Raw genomic sequence first — 16,939 nt, 5'->3', positions numbered from 1 at the left:
TTTCTTTGAATAAAAGCATCTGCGAAATGGCATATTATTATATACAGAACAAGTCAAAGGTTTGGACGCACCAACTCATTCCAGAGTTTTTCTTTATTTTTACTATTTTCTACATTGTAGAATAACAGTAAAGACATCAAAACTATGAAATAACACATATGGAATCATGTAGTAACCAAAAAAGTGTTTTAAAAAATCTAAATATATTTTATATTTGAGATTCTTCAAAGTACCCACTCTTTGCCTTGATGCCAGCTTTGCACACCTCACACCATCACACCTCCTCCATGCTTCATGGTGGGAACCACACATGTGGAGATCATCCGTTCACCTACTCTGCTTCTCACAAAGACACAGCGGTTGGAAACAGAAATCTCAAAGGACTCAACAGACCAAAGGGCAGATTTCACTGGTCTAATATCCATTGTTCGTGTTTTTTGGCCCAAGCAAGTCTCTTCTTCTTATTGGTGTACTTTAGTAGTGGTTTCATTGCAGCAAATCGACCATGAAGGCCTGATTCACACAGTCTCCTCTGAACAGTTGATGTTGAGATGTGTCTGTTACTTGAACTCTGTGAAGCATTTATTTGGGCTGCAATCTGAGGTGCAGTTAACTCTAATGAACTTATCCTCTGCATCAGAGGTAACTCTGGCTCTTCCTTCCTTTCTTGTGGCAGTTCTCATGAGAGCCAGTTTCATCATATCGCTTGATGGTTTTTGCTACTGCACTTGAATAAACTTTCAAAGTTCTTGACATTTTCCGGATTGACTGACCTTTATGTCTTAAAGTAATGATGGACTGTCATTTCTCTTTGCCTACTTGAGCTGTTCTTGCCATAATATGGACTTGGTATTTTACCAAATAGGGCTGTCTTCTGTATACCACACCTCCCTTTTCACAACTTATTGGCTCAAATGCATTAAGAAGGGAAGAAATTCCACAAATGAACTTTTAACAAGGCACACCTGTTAATTGAAATGCATTCCAAGTGACTACCTCATGAAGCTGGTTGAGAGAATGCCAAGAGTGTGCAAAGCTGTCATAAGGGCAAAGGGTGGCTACTTATTTTGATTCATTTAACATATTCTTTGGTCACTACATGATTCCACATGTGTTATTACATAGTTTTGATGTCTTCACTATTATTCTACAATGTAGAAATAAGTCCAAATAAAGAAAAACCCTGGAATGAGTAGGTGTGTCCAAACTTTTGACTGGTACTTTATAATACAGTATATACTGTGCTATTTACATCTTGTGCCTTATTCTCCTTATTGTACCTGCTGAATAAATACATGGGGAAAAAATACTCCATTTATTTTCTATTGCATGATTACAAAGTAGCCAACAGCACTGCTGATCGGTGGCTATAATGTAGCTTCAAGCTTACAGAGTGGGTGGAGACTGAGTTGAGCAACATCAACCGACGTAATTACAGTTGGCTCCAAAGGCAAGCCATCAAACATGAATTTCATCAAGACTGTTTCACCCCCGCTCCGCCGTGCAACCGCTTTCACACCCTGAGTGGCGAGTGCGTTGGTTGGAGACTGAAGAGCCAAACTGCATACGGAAACAGTGCATAGCGCACCGAATTCGGATCCCAGTGTATCCTACGTAGCTAACGCAGTTCAAATATATCACTGTGTAGAATATAATCAATACATTTCTGGGCGAACACTTTACTCTTTATAAACGAATTGGACTGTTGTTATAACGATGTAAGTACCATTTATACCGATCAAGTATGTGTTAAATATGTGTTCAAGGTTGGAGTTTTGTTCAAGGATGGAGTTATAGCCTAAAGTTTCCCTTAATATTTTTCTAATAACAAGAGATCATTGATTGAAGAAGTGAAGATTAGGCTACATACCAACAATGTATTGAATAGAATATCGTACTGGCCAAATGGCTGTCTCTTATTCCAAAATCAAGACTCATTTGTTAGTATTTGTCATAGCCTACCCTACTTTACTTATGTAATCCTGCTTTCATTTGTAATATTTTAATAGATATTTACAGAAATTACAGACAGGGTCAATGTTTCTATTCCTTGCATGGAAAATGTGAATGCAACAGCTGGCCTACTGATTATTTGTTTATGCCTGCCTTTAACGATGCCTGCATGAACGCAAAGCCTAATGTATGTCACAGTATAGTAACAGTCCTGGCTCTGTGTGTGTGTGTGTGTGTGTGTGTGTGTGTGTGTGTGTGTGTGTGTGTGTGTGTGTGTGTGTGTGTGTGTGTGTGTGTGTGTGTGTGTGCGTGCGTGCATCTGTGTGTGTGTGTGTGTGTGTGTGTGTGTGCGCGTGCATGCGTGTGTGTGTGTGTCTGTGTGTGTGTGTGTGTGTTTGCTCATTGTTGCATGCATGTGGTTCTCCCCAGCTTCTGGATAAAGACTATAACTACTGGGTATTGCACTGACTGGCGGCCAGTGCATTTCCCCCCATCCTCAAGATGCATATGAATAGCTTATTAAATCAATGGAGTAAGTACTGTAACAACTGTTTCTTACCCCTCTTAATATTGCATTGAAAATGCTATGAAAATATACCCCAAACACATTATATGACATCTCTATCATATCATTAGGTTTTTGATGTTCCCATGACAACTATGTGTCATATAGAAATATTTCACAGTTTTACAGAAGTAGTGCATTTAATTTTTATCCTAAGCTCTATTTTTACTCTTAGTCATATGCCTTTGATTCCGAGTGACTCCATCCATTACACTGAATTGTTTTATATCTTTCATTTTTCTAATATGTTTTGCTGCTTGCCCGTGATTGTGATTATAGCGTGTGTGCATGGAGCACCGTGCATTGAGTTGGATGTTGTTGATGATCAGCAGCTTTTGTAGATGTAATAACATTCTGTGTCATATAGATGTGTGTGTGTTTCTGTTTCCAAACCTGCACCATTCAGATGTGTCCCAAATGGCACCCTATTCTGTTATTCCCATTTACAGTGTGGAGAGTGATGGTTAAGAGTGATGGGCCAGTAACCAAAAGGTCGCTCATTCGAATCCCTGAGCCGACTAGGTGAAAAATCTGTCAGTGCCCTTGAGCAAGGCACTTAACTCTGTTCCTGTAAATCGCTCTGGATATGAGGATACACAGGTGAAATCAAATTTTAAAAAACATGTAAAAAGTACTTTTAACCAGAACTCTAGTCAAAAGTACTGCACTCAAGGGAATAGGGTGCCATTTGGGGCGCAGACTGAGTCTCTGATACAGTGTGACTAAGTGTGAATAACTGTCTTGTCCTAATATAGAAACTCCTCAGTATTGTGCGCTCTTATCCTAACCGTGTTCAGAGGTGTTGAGTCAGAGAAGTGTCCTACTATCTATCTATCTATCTATCTATCTATCTATCTATCTATCTATCTATCTATCTATCTATCTATCTATCTATCTATCTATCTATCTATCTATCTATCTATCTATCTATCTATCTATCTATCTATCTATCTATCTATCTATCTATCTATCTATCTATCTATCTATCTATCTATCTATCTATCTATCTATCTATCTATCTATCTATCTATCTATCTATCTATCTATCTAACCTATGTGGTTTGAAGATCAGAGTCTCAATTCTCTGAACAGGCTCCAGGTGAATAAATTTGATGAGAGTGATATACTGGCATGATAGAGACTTGAGCATCTAAAATAACCTTTTGCTTTAAGGAATACCAGGGCCATACTAGAGTAGGAGTGCTGATCTAGGATCAGTCATTATAATTGAAAAGGTTAAATGTATCCTTGATAAGAGCACTCCTACCCTGAGACCCTTTCTGAATATGGACCTTGAAGATTTGCTGGGAATTGGAGTTTTCTGTTAAAGTGGATGCTTATGGTTGTTAAGTGAATGATAACAGAAGCCATAGAGAATGTGAAGGACAGTGGAGGCTCCTCCTCAGCGAATTTCATAAAAATAGAAATAGTGAAATATTATAAAAGTTATAATTTTTAGATAATATTATACAAAATATATTCATGTCACCAAATAATTGATTAAAACACACTGTTTTGCAATGAAGGTCTACAGTAGCCTCAGTAGGACTCTGTAGGGTAGCACTATGGTGTAGCCAGAGGACAACTTGCTTCTGTCCTCCTCTGGGTGCATTGACGTTAATACAATACCTAGGAGGCTCATAGTTCTCTCCCCCTTCCATGGACTTAAACAGTAAATATGACAACTTCCGGAGGACGTCCTCCAACCTATCAGAGCTCTTGCAGCAAGCACTCTGTAGGGTAGCACTGTGGCGTAGCCAGAGCACAACTAGCTTCTGTCCTCCTCTGGGTGCATTGACTTCAATACAACACCTAGGAGGCTCATAGTTCTCTCCCCCTTCCATGGACTTAAACAGTAAATATGACAACTTCCGGAGGACGTCCTTCAACCTATCAGAGCTCTTGCAGCATGAACTGACATGTTCTCCACCCAATCAAAGGATCCGAAAATAAATCTAGTATTGAAAGCATAAGCTACAGCTAGCTAGCACTGCAGTGTATACAATGTGGTGAGTAGTTCACTCAAACAGAGAGAGACAGTTTTTAACAAATTAATTTCTTACAAAATTAAGGAGAAGCAAGAGAGAAAGTGAGAGAGAAAGAGAGAGCTAGCCATATTTCGGAGTCTATTTTCTTCATGTTCACTCACTAGTTTAGCCTACTCAAACACCTGGCTCAAAATGGAAGGGATGCTATGTTGGCTAGCTGGCTATGGCTAGTCAACACTGGAACTCTTCCAAGCCAAGGTAAGCTTTTGGTTTAATTAATTTATTGCCACCGGGGCCCGCCAGTCTAACTGCTAAACTGCTTGCTGCTGACTGTACGTGTACATTGTACTGCATGATTATAGAGGGTTTACTAACACGTTAGTTCTAGTAGCTATGTTGACTATGACGTCACAATAATGTAGGCTGTGTGTAGCAGTTAGCGGTCATGATATAAAGGTTTAGTACTGATATAAAGGTTTAGTACTGCTCCAGAGTCCAATGCGGTGAGCTTTACACCACTCCAGCCGATGCTTGACATTATGTGTGGTGATCTTAGGCTTTTGTGCGGATGCTCGGCCACGGAAACCCATTTCATGAAACTCTGCTGCTTCCAGAGGCAGTTTGGAACTCAGTAGTGAGTGTTTTTTACACACTACGCGCTTCAGCCCATCGACAGTCCCGTTCTGTGAGTTTGCGTGGCCTTACCGCTTTGCCATTGTTGCTCCTAGACATTTCCACTTCACAATAACTGTCACATGAGTTGACGCTGGAGAGACGAAGCAGGTACAGAGAGTCAAACATTTAATGAGGAACGGACATGGAACGAGACAGGAACAGCGCCAGCATACAAGAAAACAAAGACAAAAAACAATCAGCAGGGAACAGAGCAGGGAAACTGACAAATATAGGGGAGGTAATAAACAGATGATAAGTGAGTCCAGGTGAGTCCAATATCGCTGAAGCGCGTGACGAGGGAAGGCAGGTGTGCGTAATTGATGGCAGGAGTGCGTGATGCACACACCCGGCTGGGCGAACAAGAACTGACGATCCGGCTGACGCCCGATGTGGGATGGGAGCCATCTGAGCCAACCGGGGCAAGGAAACCTCTTGAGCCAGCTAGGGCGTGGGAGCCTGACGAGCTGGCTAGGCACCACGTGTTCCATTGGTGGCGACCCAGAGCCGATGCCACTATACCAACCGGAACGCCAGAACGCTCCGATGCTTTGTGTGATGCATTCTGTCACATGAGTGGACGCTGGAGAGACGAAGCAGGTACGGGGAGTCAAACATTTAATAAGGAACGGACATGGAACGAGACAGGAACATCATCAGTATACAAAAAAACAAAGACAAAGAACAATCAGCAGGGAACAGAGCAGGGAAACTGACAAATATAGGGGAGGTAATAAACAGATGATAAGTGAGTCCAGGTGAGTCCAATATCGCTGAACCGCGTGACGAGGGAAGGCAGGTGTGCGTAATTGATGGCAGGAGTGCATGATGAAGGGCAGCCTGGCGCCCTCAAGCGCCAGGGGAGGGAAGAGCGGGAGCATACGTGACAATAACAGCCCTTACAGTTGATCGGGGCAGCTCTAGCAGTGCAGAAATTTGCGGAACTGACTTGTTGGAAAGGTGGCATCCTATGACGGTGCCACGTTGAAAGTCACTGAGCTCTTCATTGAGGACATTCTACTGCCAATGTTTGTCCATGGAGATTGCATGGCGGTGAGTTCTATTTTATACACCTGTCAGCAATGGGCTGAAATGACCAAATCCACTTATTTGAAGGTGTGTCCATATACTTTTGTATATGTAGTGTAGATGCGAGAAGGAGTTGTATATAAAACTAGCTGTTGTCCACATGTGGCTGCTATGAAAGTGGACTGTGTTTGCATGTGATCAGGGGTTTATTCATTGATCTTATTCTGTTGAAAAAAAATCTTAAACGGAAGCAATCCGAATGAAACGGTGATAAACATACCTGAATTTGTCCAATAGAAACTCTTGTTCGCAACTGTTGGATCAGCTAGATGCAGGCAAGAGTGTGCAAAGCGGTGACTGTCTATTACCTTGATTACTCTAAATTCTCTCGACCTGTGCACGTGCATTGTAAACTTTCATTCATAAGCTAGATGGTAGCAACCTCATGATAGGTACAGGGAACATTTTAGTATCATATACGTAGTAGCCTAAACCTGCCTCTGTTACATTGAGCTGGGTGAATGGAATATGAATGACAGCCATCCAATATGCTGCAATATAAATAAGGCTATTTTCAGGAGAGGAGAGTCAGGAGAGGGGAGTCAGGAGAGGGCAGTCAGTAAAGGGGAGTCAGGAAAGGGCAGTCAGGAGAGGGCAGTCAGGAGAAGGGAGTCAGGAGAGGGCAGTCAGGAGAGGGCAGTCAGGAGAGGGGAGTCAGGAGAGGGCAGTCAGGAGAAGGGAGTCAGGAGAGGGCAGTCAGTAAAGGGGAGTCAGGAGAGGGCAGTCAGGAGAGGGCAGTCAGTAAAGGGGAGTCAGGAGAGGGCAGTCAGGAGAGGGCAGTCAGGAGAGGGGAGTCAGGAGAGGGCAGTCAGGAGAAGGGAGTCAGGAGAGGGCAGTCAGTAAAGGGGAGTCAGGAGAGGGCAGTCAGGAGAGGGCAGTCAGGAGAGGGGAGTCAGGAGAGGGGAGTCAGGAGAGGGCAGTCAGTAAAGGGGAGTCAGGAGAGGGCAGTCAGGAGAGGGCAGTCAGGAGAGGGGAGTCAGGAGAGGGCAGTCAGGAGAAGGGAGTCAGGAGAGGGCAGTCAGTAAAGGGGAGTCAGGAGAGGGCAGTCAGGAGAGGGCAGTCAGGAGAGGGCAGTCAGGAGAAGGGAGTCAGGAGAGGGCAGTCAGTAAAGGGGAGTCAGGAGAGGGCAGTCAGGAGAGGGCAGTCAGGAGAGGGCAGTCAGGAGAAGGGAGTCAGGAGAGGGCAGTCAGGAGAAGGGAGTCAGGAGAGGGCAGTCAGTAAAGGGGAGTCAGGAGAGGGCAGTCAGGAGAGGGCAGTCAGGAGAGGGGAGTCAGGAGAGGGCAGTCAGGAGAAGGGAGTCAGGAGAGGGCAGTCAGTAAAGGGGAGTCAGGAAAGGGCAGTCAGGAGAGGGCAGTCAGGAGAGGGCAGTCAGTAAAGGGGAGTCAGGAGAGGGCAGTCAGGAGAGGGCAGTCAGGAGAGGGGAGTCAGGAGAGGGCAGTCAGGAGAAGGGAGTCAGGAGAGGGCAGTCAGTAAAGGGGAGTCAGGAAAGGGCAGTCAGGAGAGGGCAGTCAGGAGAGGGGAGTCAGGAGAGGGCAGTCAGGAGAGGGGAGTCAGGAGAGGGGAGTCAGGAGAGGGCAGTCAGGAGAGGGGAGTCAGGAGAGGGCAGTCAGGAGAGGGGAGTCAGGAGAGGGCAGTCAGGAGAGGGGAGTCAGGAGAGGGGAGTCAGGAGAGGGCAGTCAGGAGAGGGCAGTCAGGAGAGGGGAGTCAGGAGAGGGCAGTCAGGAGAGGGGAGTCAGGAGAGGGCAGTCAGGAGAGGGGAGTCAGGAGAGGGGAGTCAGGAGAGGGTAGTCAGGAGAGGGGAGTCAGGAGAGGGCAGTCAGGAGAGGGGAGTCAGGAGAGGGCAGTCAGGAGAGGGCAGTCAGGAGAGGGGAGTCAGGAGAGGGGAGTCAGGAAAGGGCAGTCAGGAGAGGGCAGTCAGGAGAGGGGAGTCAGGAGAGGGCAGTCAGGAGAAGGGAGTCAGGAGAGGGCAGTCAGTAAAGGGGAGTCAGGAGAGGGCAGTCAGGAGAGGGCAGTCAGGAGAGGGGAGTCAGGAGAGGGCAGTCAGTAAAGGGGAGTCAGGAGAGGGCAGTCAGGAGAGGGCAGTCAGGAGAGGGGAGTCATGAGAGGGCAGTCAGTAAAGGGGAGTCAGGAAAGGGCAGTCAGGAGAGGGGAGTCAGGAGAGGGCAGTCAGGAGAAGCGAGTCAGGAGAGGGCAGTCAGGAGAAGGGAGTCAGGAGAGGGCAGTCAGGAGAGGGCAGTCAGGAGAGGGCAGTCAGTAAAGGGGAGTCAGGAAAGGGCAGTCAGGAGAGGGCAGTCAGGAGAGGGCAGTCAGGAGAAGCGAGTCAGGAGAGGGCAGTCAGGAGAAGGGAGTCAGGAGAGGGCAGTCAGGAGAGGGCAGTCAGGAGAGGGCAGTTAGGAGAGGGCAGTCAGGAGAGGGGAGTCAGGAAAGGGCAGTCAGGAGAGGGGAGTCAGGAGAGGGCAGTCAGGAGAAGGGAGTCAGGAGAGGGCAGTCAGGAGAGGGCAGTCAGGAGAGGGGAGTCAGGAGAGGGCAGTCAAGAGAAGGGAGTTAGGAGAGGGCAGTCAGGAGAGGGGACTCAGGAGCGGGGACTCAGGAGCGGGGACTCAGGAGAGGGGACTCAGAGGAGGGAGAGGCTGGCATGAAGGGACCTTTGAATCCCACTTCCTTCTCTGGGTTTGTTGTTGTTTATAATGATGTAATCAGAGGGGTTGAATCTTTCTGCCTGTCCTCCTCAGAATCTTGATTACAAAAGTACTGGGAAAATAGAGTGAGTTACAACAAGTATATGTTGTTGGTTGCATCCAAACGGTACCCTATTCATTTTTTAGTGCACTACTTTCTAGCAGAGTCATGTGGTCACTGGTCAAAAGTTGTGTACTGTAAAAGGATTAGAATGCCATTTGCGATGCACGCGTTCTGTCCGATTGACTTCATAGCCTTAGCCTCTTAGCTCACACAGATGTCACTGTGTGCTGTATGTTAGCATGCATGAGGAAAACCTTTCTGTAAAGACTTGCTCACATCGCACCAAATGTGGAACAGCGAGCTGTGTTTTAGGGATCACCTGCTGTAGACGTTTTACTGGCAACATTTTTCATGGGATTCCACATGGTAAACCGATGTACATTCAGTTCGCAAATTACGTTCAGAGGTGCTAAGTACTCTCGGCCAGCAAATGCTGTTGGTGTGTCTGAGCCCTAGGTCTGTTGGCTCTGTCCCGAATGGTTCCATATTCCCTTTATAGTGCAATACTTTTGACCCGAGCTCACTATAGTTCACTATATTGGGAAGAAGGTGATGTTTGGGATGCTATATGTTATTATCTGATTTATGGTGCATTTTCAAGAATGTATGGGGTGTTGTAGTTAAACACCCAAAACTATTTCAGATTTAACACTGACACTCCACTCTTCCCTCATCTGACCAATGACTTGCAAATAAGGTTGGAAAGGGAGGGAATATTACTGGAAACTTTCGAAGTTCACCAGTAAACTACCAGAATTTTGGTATCTTTCAAGGAAAGGGATGGTCAAAGGTTTTGAGAATGACACAAATAGTAATTTTCACAAAGTCTGCTGCCTCAGTTTGTATGATGGCAATTTGTATATTCTCCAGAATGTTACGAAGAGCGATCAGATGAATTGCAATTAACTGCAAAGTCCCTCTTTGCCATGCCAATGAACTGAATCCCCCCAAAACATTTCCACTGCATTTCAGCCCTGCCACAAAAGGACCAGCTGACAACACGTCAGTGATTCTCTCATTAACGCAGGTGTGAGTGTTGACGAAGACAAGGCTGGAGATCACTCTGTCATACTGATCGAATAACAGACTGGAAGCTTCAAAAGGAGGGTGGTGCTTGGAATCATTGTTCTTCCTCTGTCAACCATGGTTACCTGCAAGGAAACACATGCCATCATCATTGCTTTGCACAAAAAGGAATTTACAGGCAAGGATATTGCTGCCAGTAAGATTGCACCTAAATCAACCATTTATCGGATCATCAAGAACTTCAAGGAGAGTGGTTCAATTGTTGTGAAGAAGGCTTCAGGGCCCCTAAGAAAGTCCAGCAAGCGCCAGGACCGTCTCCTAAAGTTGATTCAGCTGCGAGATCGGGACACCACCAGTAAAGAGCTTGCTCAGGAATGGCAGCAGGCAGGTGTGAGTGCATCTGCACGCACAGTGAGGCAAAGACTTTTGGAGGATGGCCTGGTGTCAAGAAGGGCAGCAAAGAAGCCACTTCTCTCCAGGAAAAACACAAGGGCAGACTGATATTCTGCAAAAGGTACAGGGATTGGACTACTGAGGACTGGGGTAAAGTCATTTTCTTTGATGAATCCCCTTTCCGATTGTTTGGGGCATCCGGAAGAAAGATTGTCCGGAGAAGACAAGGTGAGCGCTACCATCAGTCCTGTGTCATGCCAACAGTAAAGCATCCTGAGACCATTCATGTGTGGGGTTGATACTCAGCAAGGGAGTGGGCTCACTCACAATTCTGCCTAAGAACACAGCCATGAATAAAGAATGGTACCAACACATCCTCCGAATGCAACTTCTCCCAACCATCCAGGAACAGTTTGGTGACGAACAATACCTTTTCCAGCATGATGGAGCACCTTGCCATAAGGCAAAAGTGATAACTGAGTGGCTCGGGGAACAAAACATCGATATTTTGGGTCCATGGCCAGACCTTAATACCATTGAGAACTTGTGGTCAATCCTCAAGAGGCGGGTGGACAAACAAAAACCCACAAATTCTGACAAACTCATTGATTATGCAAGAATGGGCTGCCATCAGTCAGGATGTGGCCCAGAGGTTAATTTACAGCATGCCAGGGCGGATTGCAGAGGTCTTGAAAAAGAAGGGTCAACACTGCAAATATTGACTCTTTGCATCAACTTCATGTAATTGTTAATAAAAGTCTTTGACACTTATGGAATGCTTGTAATTATACTTCAGTATTCCATAATTACATCTGACAGAAATATCTAAAGACACTGAAGCAGCAAACTTTTTGGAAATTAATATTTGTGTCATTCTCAAAACTTTTCGCCACGACTGTAGTCCACTTGTCATCTAGTGGGTAGTTAACCCTTGTGTTGTCTTAAGGGTAAACTTTTCCTAGAGTGACCCCAACATTAGAAAAAGTGAAACATCGCCTTTGTTCATATGTCATTGAAAGCTGTACCCCACCAGGGTACAAAGATTGTCTTAGGGTTTTTGACCCAGCAGTTATAAAATAATTTACACACCACTAAAAACACACACAAACACACACACACACACACACACACACACACACACACACACACACACACACACACACACACACACACACACACACACACACACACACACACACACACAATGAGAAATTGAGATTATGTGTGTTACGGATTGAAATTAAGGGGAAGATCACCATGGTTAGCACAGTTAGAAAGAACAAGCATGAGCTCCCCCTGCACTCCTCGCAACAAGGGGGTGAGAGGCCTTTTCATCAAAGTTTGCCTTCATGCTCACCTCCACTCTAGTTTCTTACCTCCCAAAGAGCAACAAGAATGTGATCCTCCAGAGCACACTGCACAAAACGGCTGAGATCAGTGATCGTGAGGACAGAAAGCCAGCTGTCATCCTGGACTACAACCACAACAAAGGACACATGGACATCCTGGACAAGGTGATTAGAACTTAAAGCTGCAGGACGATGACTGCCCACTGGCCCCTGGTCATATTCCATAACATAATTGACGTTACAATACCTTTGTGATATGGAACAAGATCAACCCCAGCTGGATGCCTGATAAGCAAAACAAGAGGAGGGTGTTCCTGGAGCAGCTGGCAAAGGCACTTGTAACCCCACACATTCAAAGAAGGGAGCACCTCCCCCGCACAACAGCCTCTTCAGGGCTTGTGAAAGCTGTTCAGGGGGCTGAATCTTGTCCTGATCCATCTGAGGCTGCAGCAAGAGGAGGAGGTGCCAATTCTGAACCCCAAATATGGATTGTAAAACAAATACTATGTGCTGCACATGTGAGAAATACATCTGCACACACACACACTTGCATACTGTCCTACATGTGCTAATTAGTGTTGATTGATTTATGTTCTTCACATTTTTGTATCTATTATCTTATGTTATTCGTATTTATTGTTGTTGTTTATACACCTTGTGGGTGGGGGCAATGGTTTAAAAAATGGGAGAAGACTATTATTTTGTAGTTGAGTTCCTCAGAATATATCACTATGTTGCCAAAGAAGTTCAAGACTGTTATTGTTTCCCTTCAATAAAACACATTCAAAACCTTCTGCACATTTCTGCTACTTTCTTAGGCTATACAAGTGCTAAAAAATGTATGTTTACACCTATGCAGTACCTTTAGCAATAATAATAATAATAAAGAATTATGACAGGTGTTGTAATAAAAAATGATTGCTCTCCACTGATTAAATGCAGTCTTTCTGCATTGTGAAGAGGGAAAACCCAGATATCCAAGTTTGTGATGAATGACAGGTTGTTCCTTTGCTTTATTTTAGGGGTTTAGTCAATTTTTGTGAATTCTTTACCATTAAGACAAGGGGGAATACAGAATGTTAAGACTACACAGGGGTTAAGATTAACACAGGTGTCTGTAATTTCTCTTGCCATCTCTCTGCCCTTTTCACATGTAAAATATATAAAATAATTAAATAAGATGATTTAAAAATAAAATGACACATCTGTAAAACATTATCCTAAATAGGAACCAGAAACTTAGTAAACAACATTGGTTTTTACGTGTGGTTCAGTTGGTAGCGCATGGCACTTGCAATGCCAGGGTTATGAGTTCCAATCCCACAGGGGACCAGTATAATGTATGCACTCACTGCTGTAAGCTGTTCTGGATAACAATGTCTGCTAAAATGTAACATTTCATTTTTTGATTTGATTTATTTCACCTTTATTAACCAGGTAGGCTAGTTGAGAACAAGTTCTCAGGTGCGACTGCGACCTGGCCAAGATAAAGCATAGACATTTAACACATACAACAACACAGAGTAACGGAGTTACACATAGAATAAACAAGACAATGCTTTTAGTATGAAATTAGTATGAAATTTTATACACTATTATTTATTTTACTATGTATTTGTTGTCAATGTTTTGCCGGCAAACTGGTGGCAGTTGTGAAAGAAGTCAACAGTTGGATGAGTTGCAGAGGTAATTGAAAATAATGGCATTATTGATTAAATGATTATTTAATCAATTAGCCTATTATCTACTAGAAAGTCATGGACAATATGGACACATAGATAAAAAAAAAGAAATGAATGCTGTATATGAATAAAAATAATGTAGGTATAAATTACCAAAGTTATAATTGATTGCCATAGATTTTCTGTTAGTTACCAAAATTACTAAATATTCCGTTAACTTTGGTAAATACTGGTAGATTTGCAAACTATGTTGTTCCTTCCTACAGTATTAGTGACGCCTGTCCAAGACTGTTCAAGAAACAGACTGTTCTTTAATTCCTAATCTGTCCTCCCTCACTAAATGTCAATTCCACATTTTAATGGAACAATGTCCCTACTTACATAATCAAATACTTCCCAGGTTTTAATGGAGGTTGCAATGCTTTTATTTCAGGATGCCTTAACATGATTGTTTTATTGAGTGCTCATGATAGTAGTCTTTGAGTCTGGTGTTTGCAATGGCCTACTCTTACAGTGGTTGGCTACCCTGAACATGCCGAAACAATCCTTAGTTCCAGTTGGTTGTTTGACCAATGCATGGGAGGAGTTCCATGGGATCTACAGGAGAACGTTGTGTCTGAAATGGCACCCTATTCCCTATATAGTGCACTACTTTTGAACAGAGCCCTATGCATGCCTTGGTCAAAAGTAGTGCACTATATAGGAAATAGAGTGCCGTTTTGGACAAACACAAGTTAGAGAGGGACAGAGTTACATTGTGTGCTGTTGACAATCTGTGTAACCTGCCATACACTGCATCCAGCCAACAAATGCATATGCGAGGATGCTGTTCATCGACTACAGCTCGGCCTTCAATACCATAGTGCCCTATAAGATCATTACAAAGCTCACAGCCCTGGGTCTGAACTCCTCCCTATGCAACTGAGTCCTGGACTTCCTGACTGGCCGCCCCCAGGTGGTGAAGGTAGGCAACATTATTTCCTCGACACTGATCCTCAACACAGGGGCCCCACAAGGGTGCGTCCTCAGTCCCCTCCTGTATCCCCTGTATACCCACGACTGTGTGGCAGTTCCAGACAGTTCCAACTAAATCATCAAGTTTGCCGATCAACAACAACGACGAGACAGCCTACAGAGAGGAGGTAAGCACTCTGACGACATGGAGCCAGATATATCAACCCCTCCCTCGACGTTAGCGAAACAAAGAAGCTGATTGTGGACTTCAGGAGGAACCAGGCTGGACACATCAACGGGGCCGCCATGGAGACGGTCAATAACTTCAAAATCCTCGGCGTACACATCTCAGTGAAGCTGAAATGGTTTAACCACACGGATAACATAGTGAAGAAGTCACGATGGTGACTCTTCAACCCCAAATTCAGCCTGTTCTCGAGGGCCCTCACAGTGTTCTACAGGAGCACCATCGAGAGCATGTTGTTGGGCTGCATCACAGCCTGGTACGGCAACTCCACCGCCGCAGACCGCAAGGCTCTTCAGAGGGTGTACATGCAGCCAAATGCACCATGGGGTGCACACTGCCTTACAGGACACAGGAAGCCAAGAAGATCCTCAGGGACCCCAGGCACCAAACCATGATCTGTTCTCCCCGCTTCAATCAATCAGACATGGCAGTACAGAAGCATCATGGCAAAAACTGAAAGGCTGGCAAATTGTTCCTACCCTCAGACTATCAGGCTGCTGAATAGCCACCACTAGTCAGCTACCTGCTCACCCTGCCAACTGCTACTTCTCCTATGGACAATCCCCTCGCTACCCCCCCCCCCCCAATCCCCTCGCTACCCCCCCAATATATACTTAAAATTTAGAGTTTTAAGTATATATTGTTTTAAGTATAAAACAATATATAAAACAATTATTGGTAACACTTTACTTGACACCCAGTGTCATAACACGTTATGACACATTATGACACGCTCATAACCATGTCATAATATGTCATAACAGCTGACACTGTCATGGCCCATATATTTATGTGACATATATTTATGTGACATTTATGTGACGCATATCCATAAAAAGTGTTGTTTAAAGTTTGCCACAAGCCACCTGGGAGACACACCAAACATGTGGAAGAAGGTGCTCTGGTCAGATGAAACCAAAATTGAACTTTTTGGCAACAATGCAAAACGTTATGTTTGGCGTAAAAGCAACACAGCTCATCACCCTGAACACATCATCCCCACTGTCAAACATGGTGGTGGCAGCATCATGGTTTGGGCCTGCTTTTCTTCAGCAGGGACAGGGAAGATGGTTAAAATTGATGGGAAGATGGATGGAGCCAAATACAGGACCATTCTGGAAGAAAACCTGATGGAGTCTGCAAAAGACCTGAGACTGGGACGGAGATTTGTCTTCCAACAAGACAATGATCCAAAACATAAAGCAAAATCTACAATGGAATGGTTAAAAAATAAACATATCCAGGTGTTAGAATGGCCAAGTCAAAGTCCAGACCTGAATCCAATCGAGAATCTGTGGAAAGAACTGAAAACTGCTGTTCACAAATGCTCTCCATCCAACCTCACTGAGCTTGAGCTGTTTTGCAAGGAGGAATGGGAAAAAATGTCAGTCTCTCGATGTGCAAAACTGATAGAGACATACCCCAAGTGACGTACAGCTGTAATCGCAGCAAAAGGTGGCGCTACAAAGTATTAACTTAAGGGGGCTGAATAATTTTAAACGCCCAATTTTTCAGTTTTTGATTTGTTAAAAAAGTTTGAAATATCCAATAAATGTCGTTCCACTTCATGATTGTGTCCCACTTGTTGTTGATTCTTCACAAAAAAATACTCTTTTATATCTTTATGTTTGAAGCCTGAAATGTGGCAAAAGGTCGCAAAGTTCAAGGGGGCCGAATACTTTCGCAAGGCACTGTATATATATATATTTGTGAGGTTTCTTATGTCTCCTAGATACTGTATAGGACAGATACAAACCCTTTTTCAAAACCTTATTTTTTAAATTTATGAATGTGTTATTCAATGTGTCCCTCCCCCAACAGTTTAATTTTGACAGAGGAAATGGATGTCTATGAATGGCCAATAGGCCTATGTCAGTTTGTGACAACTGCTGATGTCCTCTATGTACTTTCTAAAATACATTTTATTGACTGATTGAGTTAGTTAGGTTTCAGTAGCTGGTCACTCGTGTTGAAGCGCTGTCTTTGCCTCAGGTTGCTGGTACTCAGATCTAGTCCAATAGTGAGTTAATGGGAGAACCTATTTCTAGAGGTCCCACACACATTACGCACAACAACAAAAAGATGATGGCTTTTTCTGAATAACACAATATGTGTAAGATACAGAGGAACTGGAACCAACAAGCTGTCACAGTCTCACTGCAAAAGTAGACGTTTTTCCAAGTTTCTCCTTGACTGTAACACTGATGCTAACAGCTGCATATTTTACCTCATTGCTATGCCATCTATTTTGAACCTTTAAATGTTATTATGCAATTACC

At 44.1% G+C, this 16,939-nt stretch overlaps 1 protein-coding gene across 2 annotated transcripts in view; it reads left to right on the top strand.

The window, feature by feature from the left end:
- Nucleotides 1–1,399: 1,399 nt before the first annotated feature.
- LOC109895146 (dual specificity testis-specific protein kinase 1-like) overlaps nt 1,400–16,939 on the top strand; it is a 43,081-nt gene continuing 27,541 nt past the window's right edge. The window contains exons 1-2 of one of the 2 annotated variants that reach the window (XM_020488805.2): nt 1,400–1,718; nt 2,383–2,485. In XM_020488805.2, coding sequence (XP_020344394.1) covers nt 2,455–2,485 — 31 coding nt within the window. In that variant the 5' untranslated portion in view covers nt 1,400–1,718; nt 2,383–2,454. The remainder of the gene's footprint in view (nt 1,719–2,382; nt 2,486–16,939) is intronic. The other variant, XM_020488806.2, reaches the window with a different exon arrangement.

This window comes from Oncorhynchus kisutch, linkage group LG8, assembly GCF_002021735.2.
Source record: "Oncorhynchus kisutch isolate 150728-3 linkage group LG8, Okis_V2, whole genome shotgun sequence".
NCBI classification, from domain to species: Eukaryota; Metazoa; Chordata; class Actinopteri; order Salmoniformes; family Salmonidae; genus Oncorhynchus; species Oncorhynchus kisutch.
This window is presented reverse-complemented; position numbering and strand designations above follow the sequence as displayed.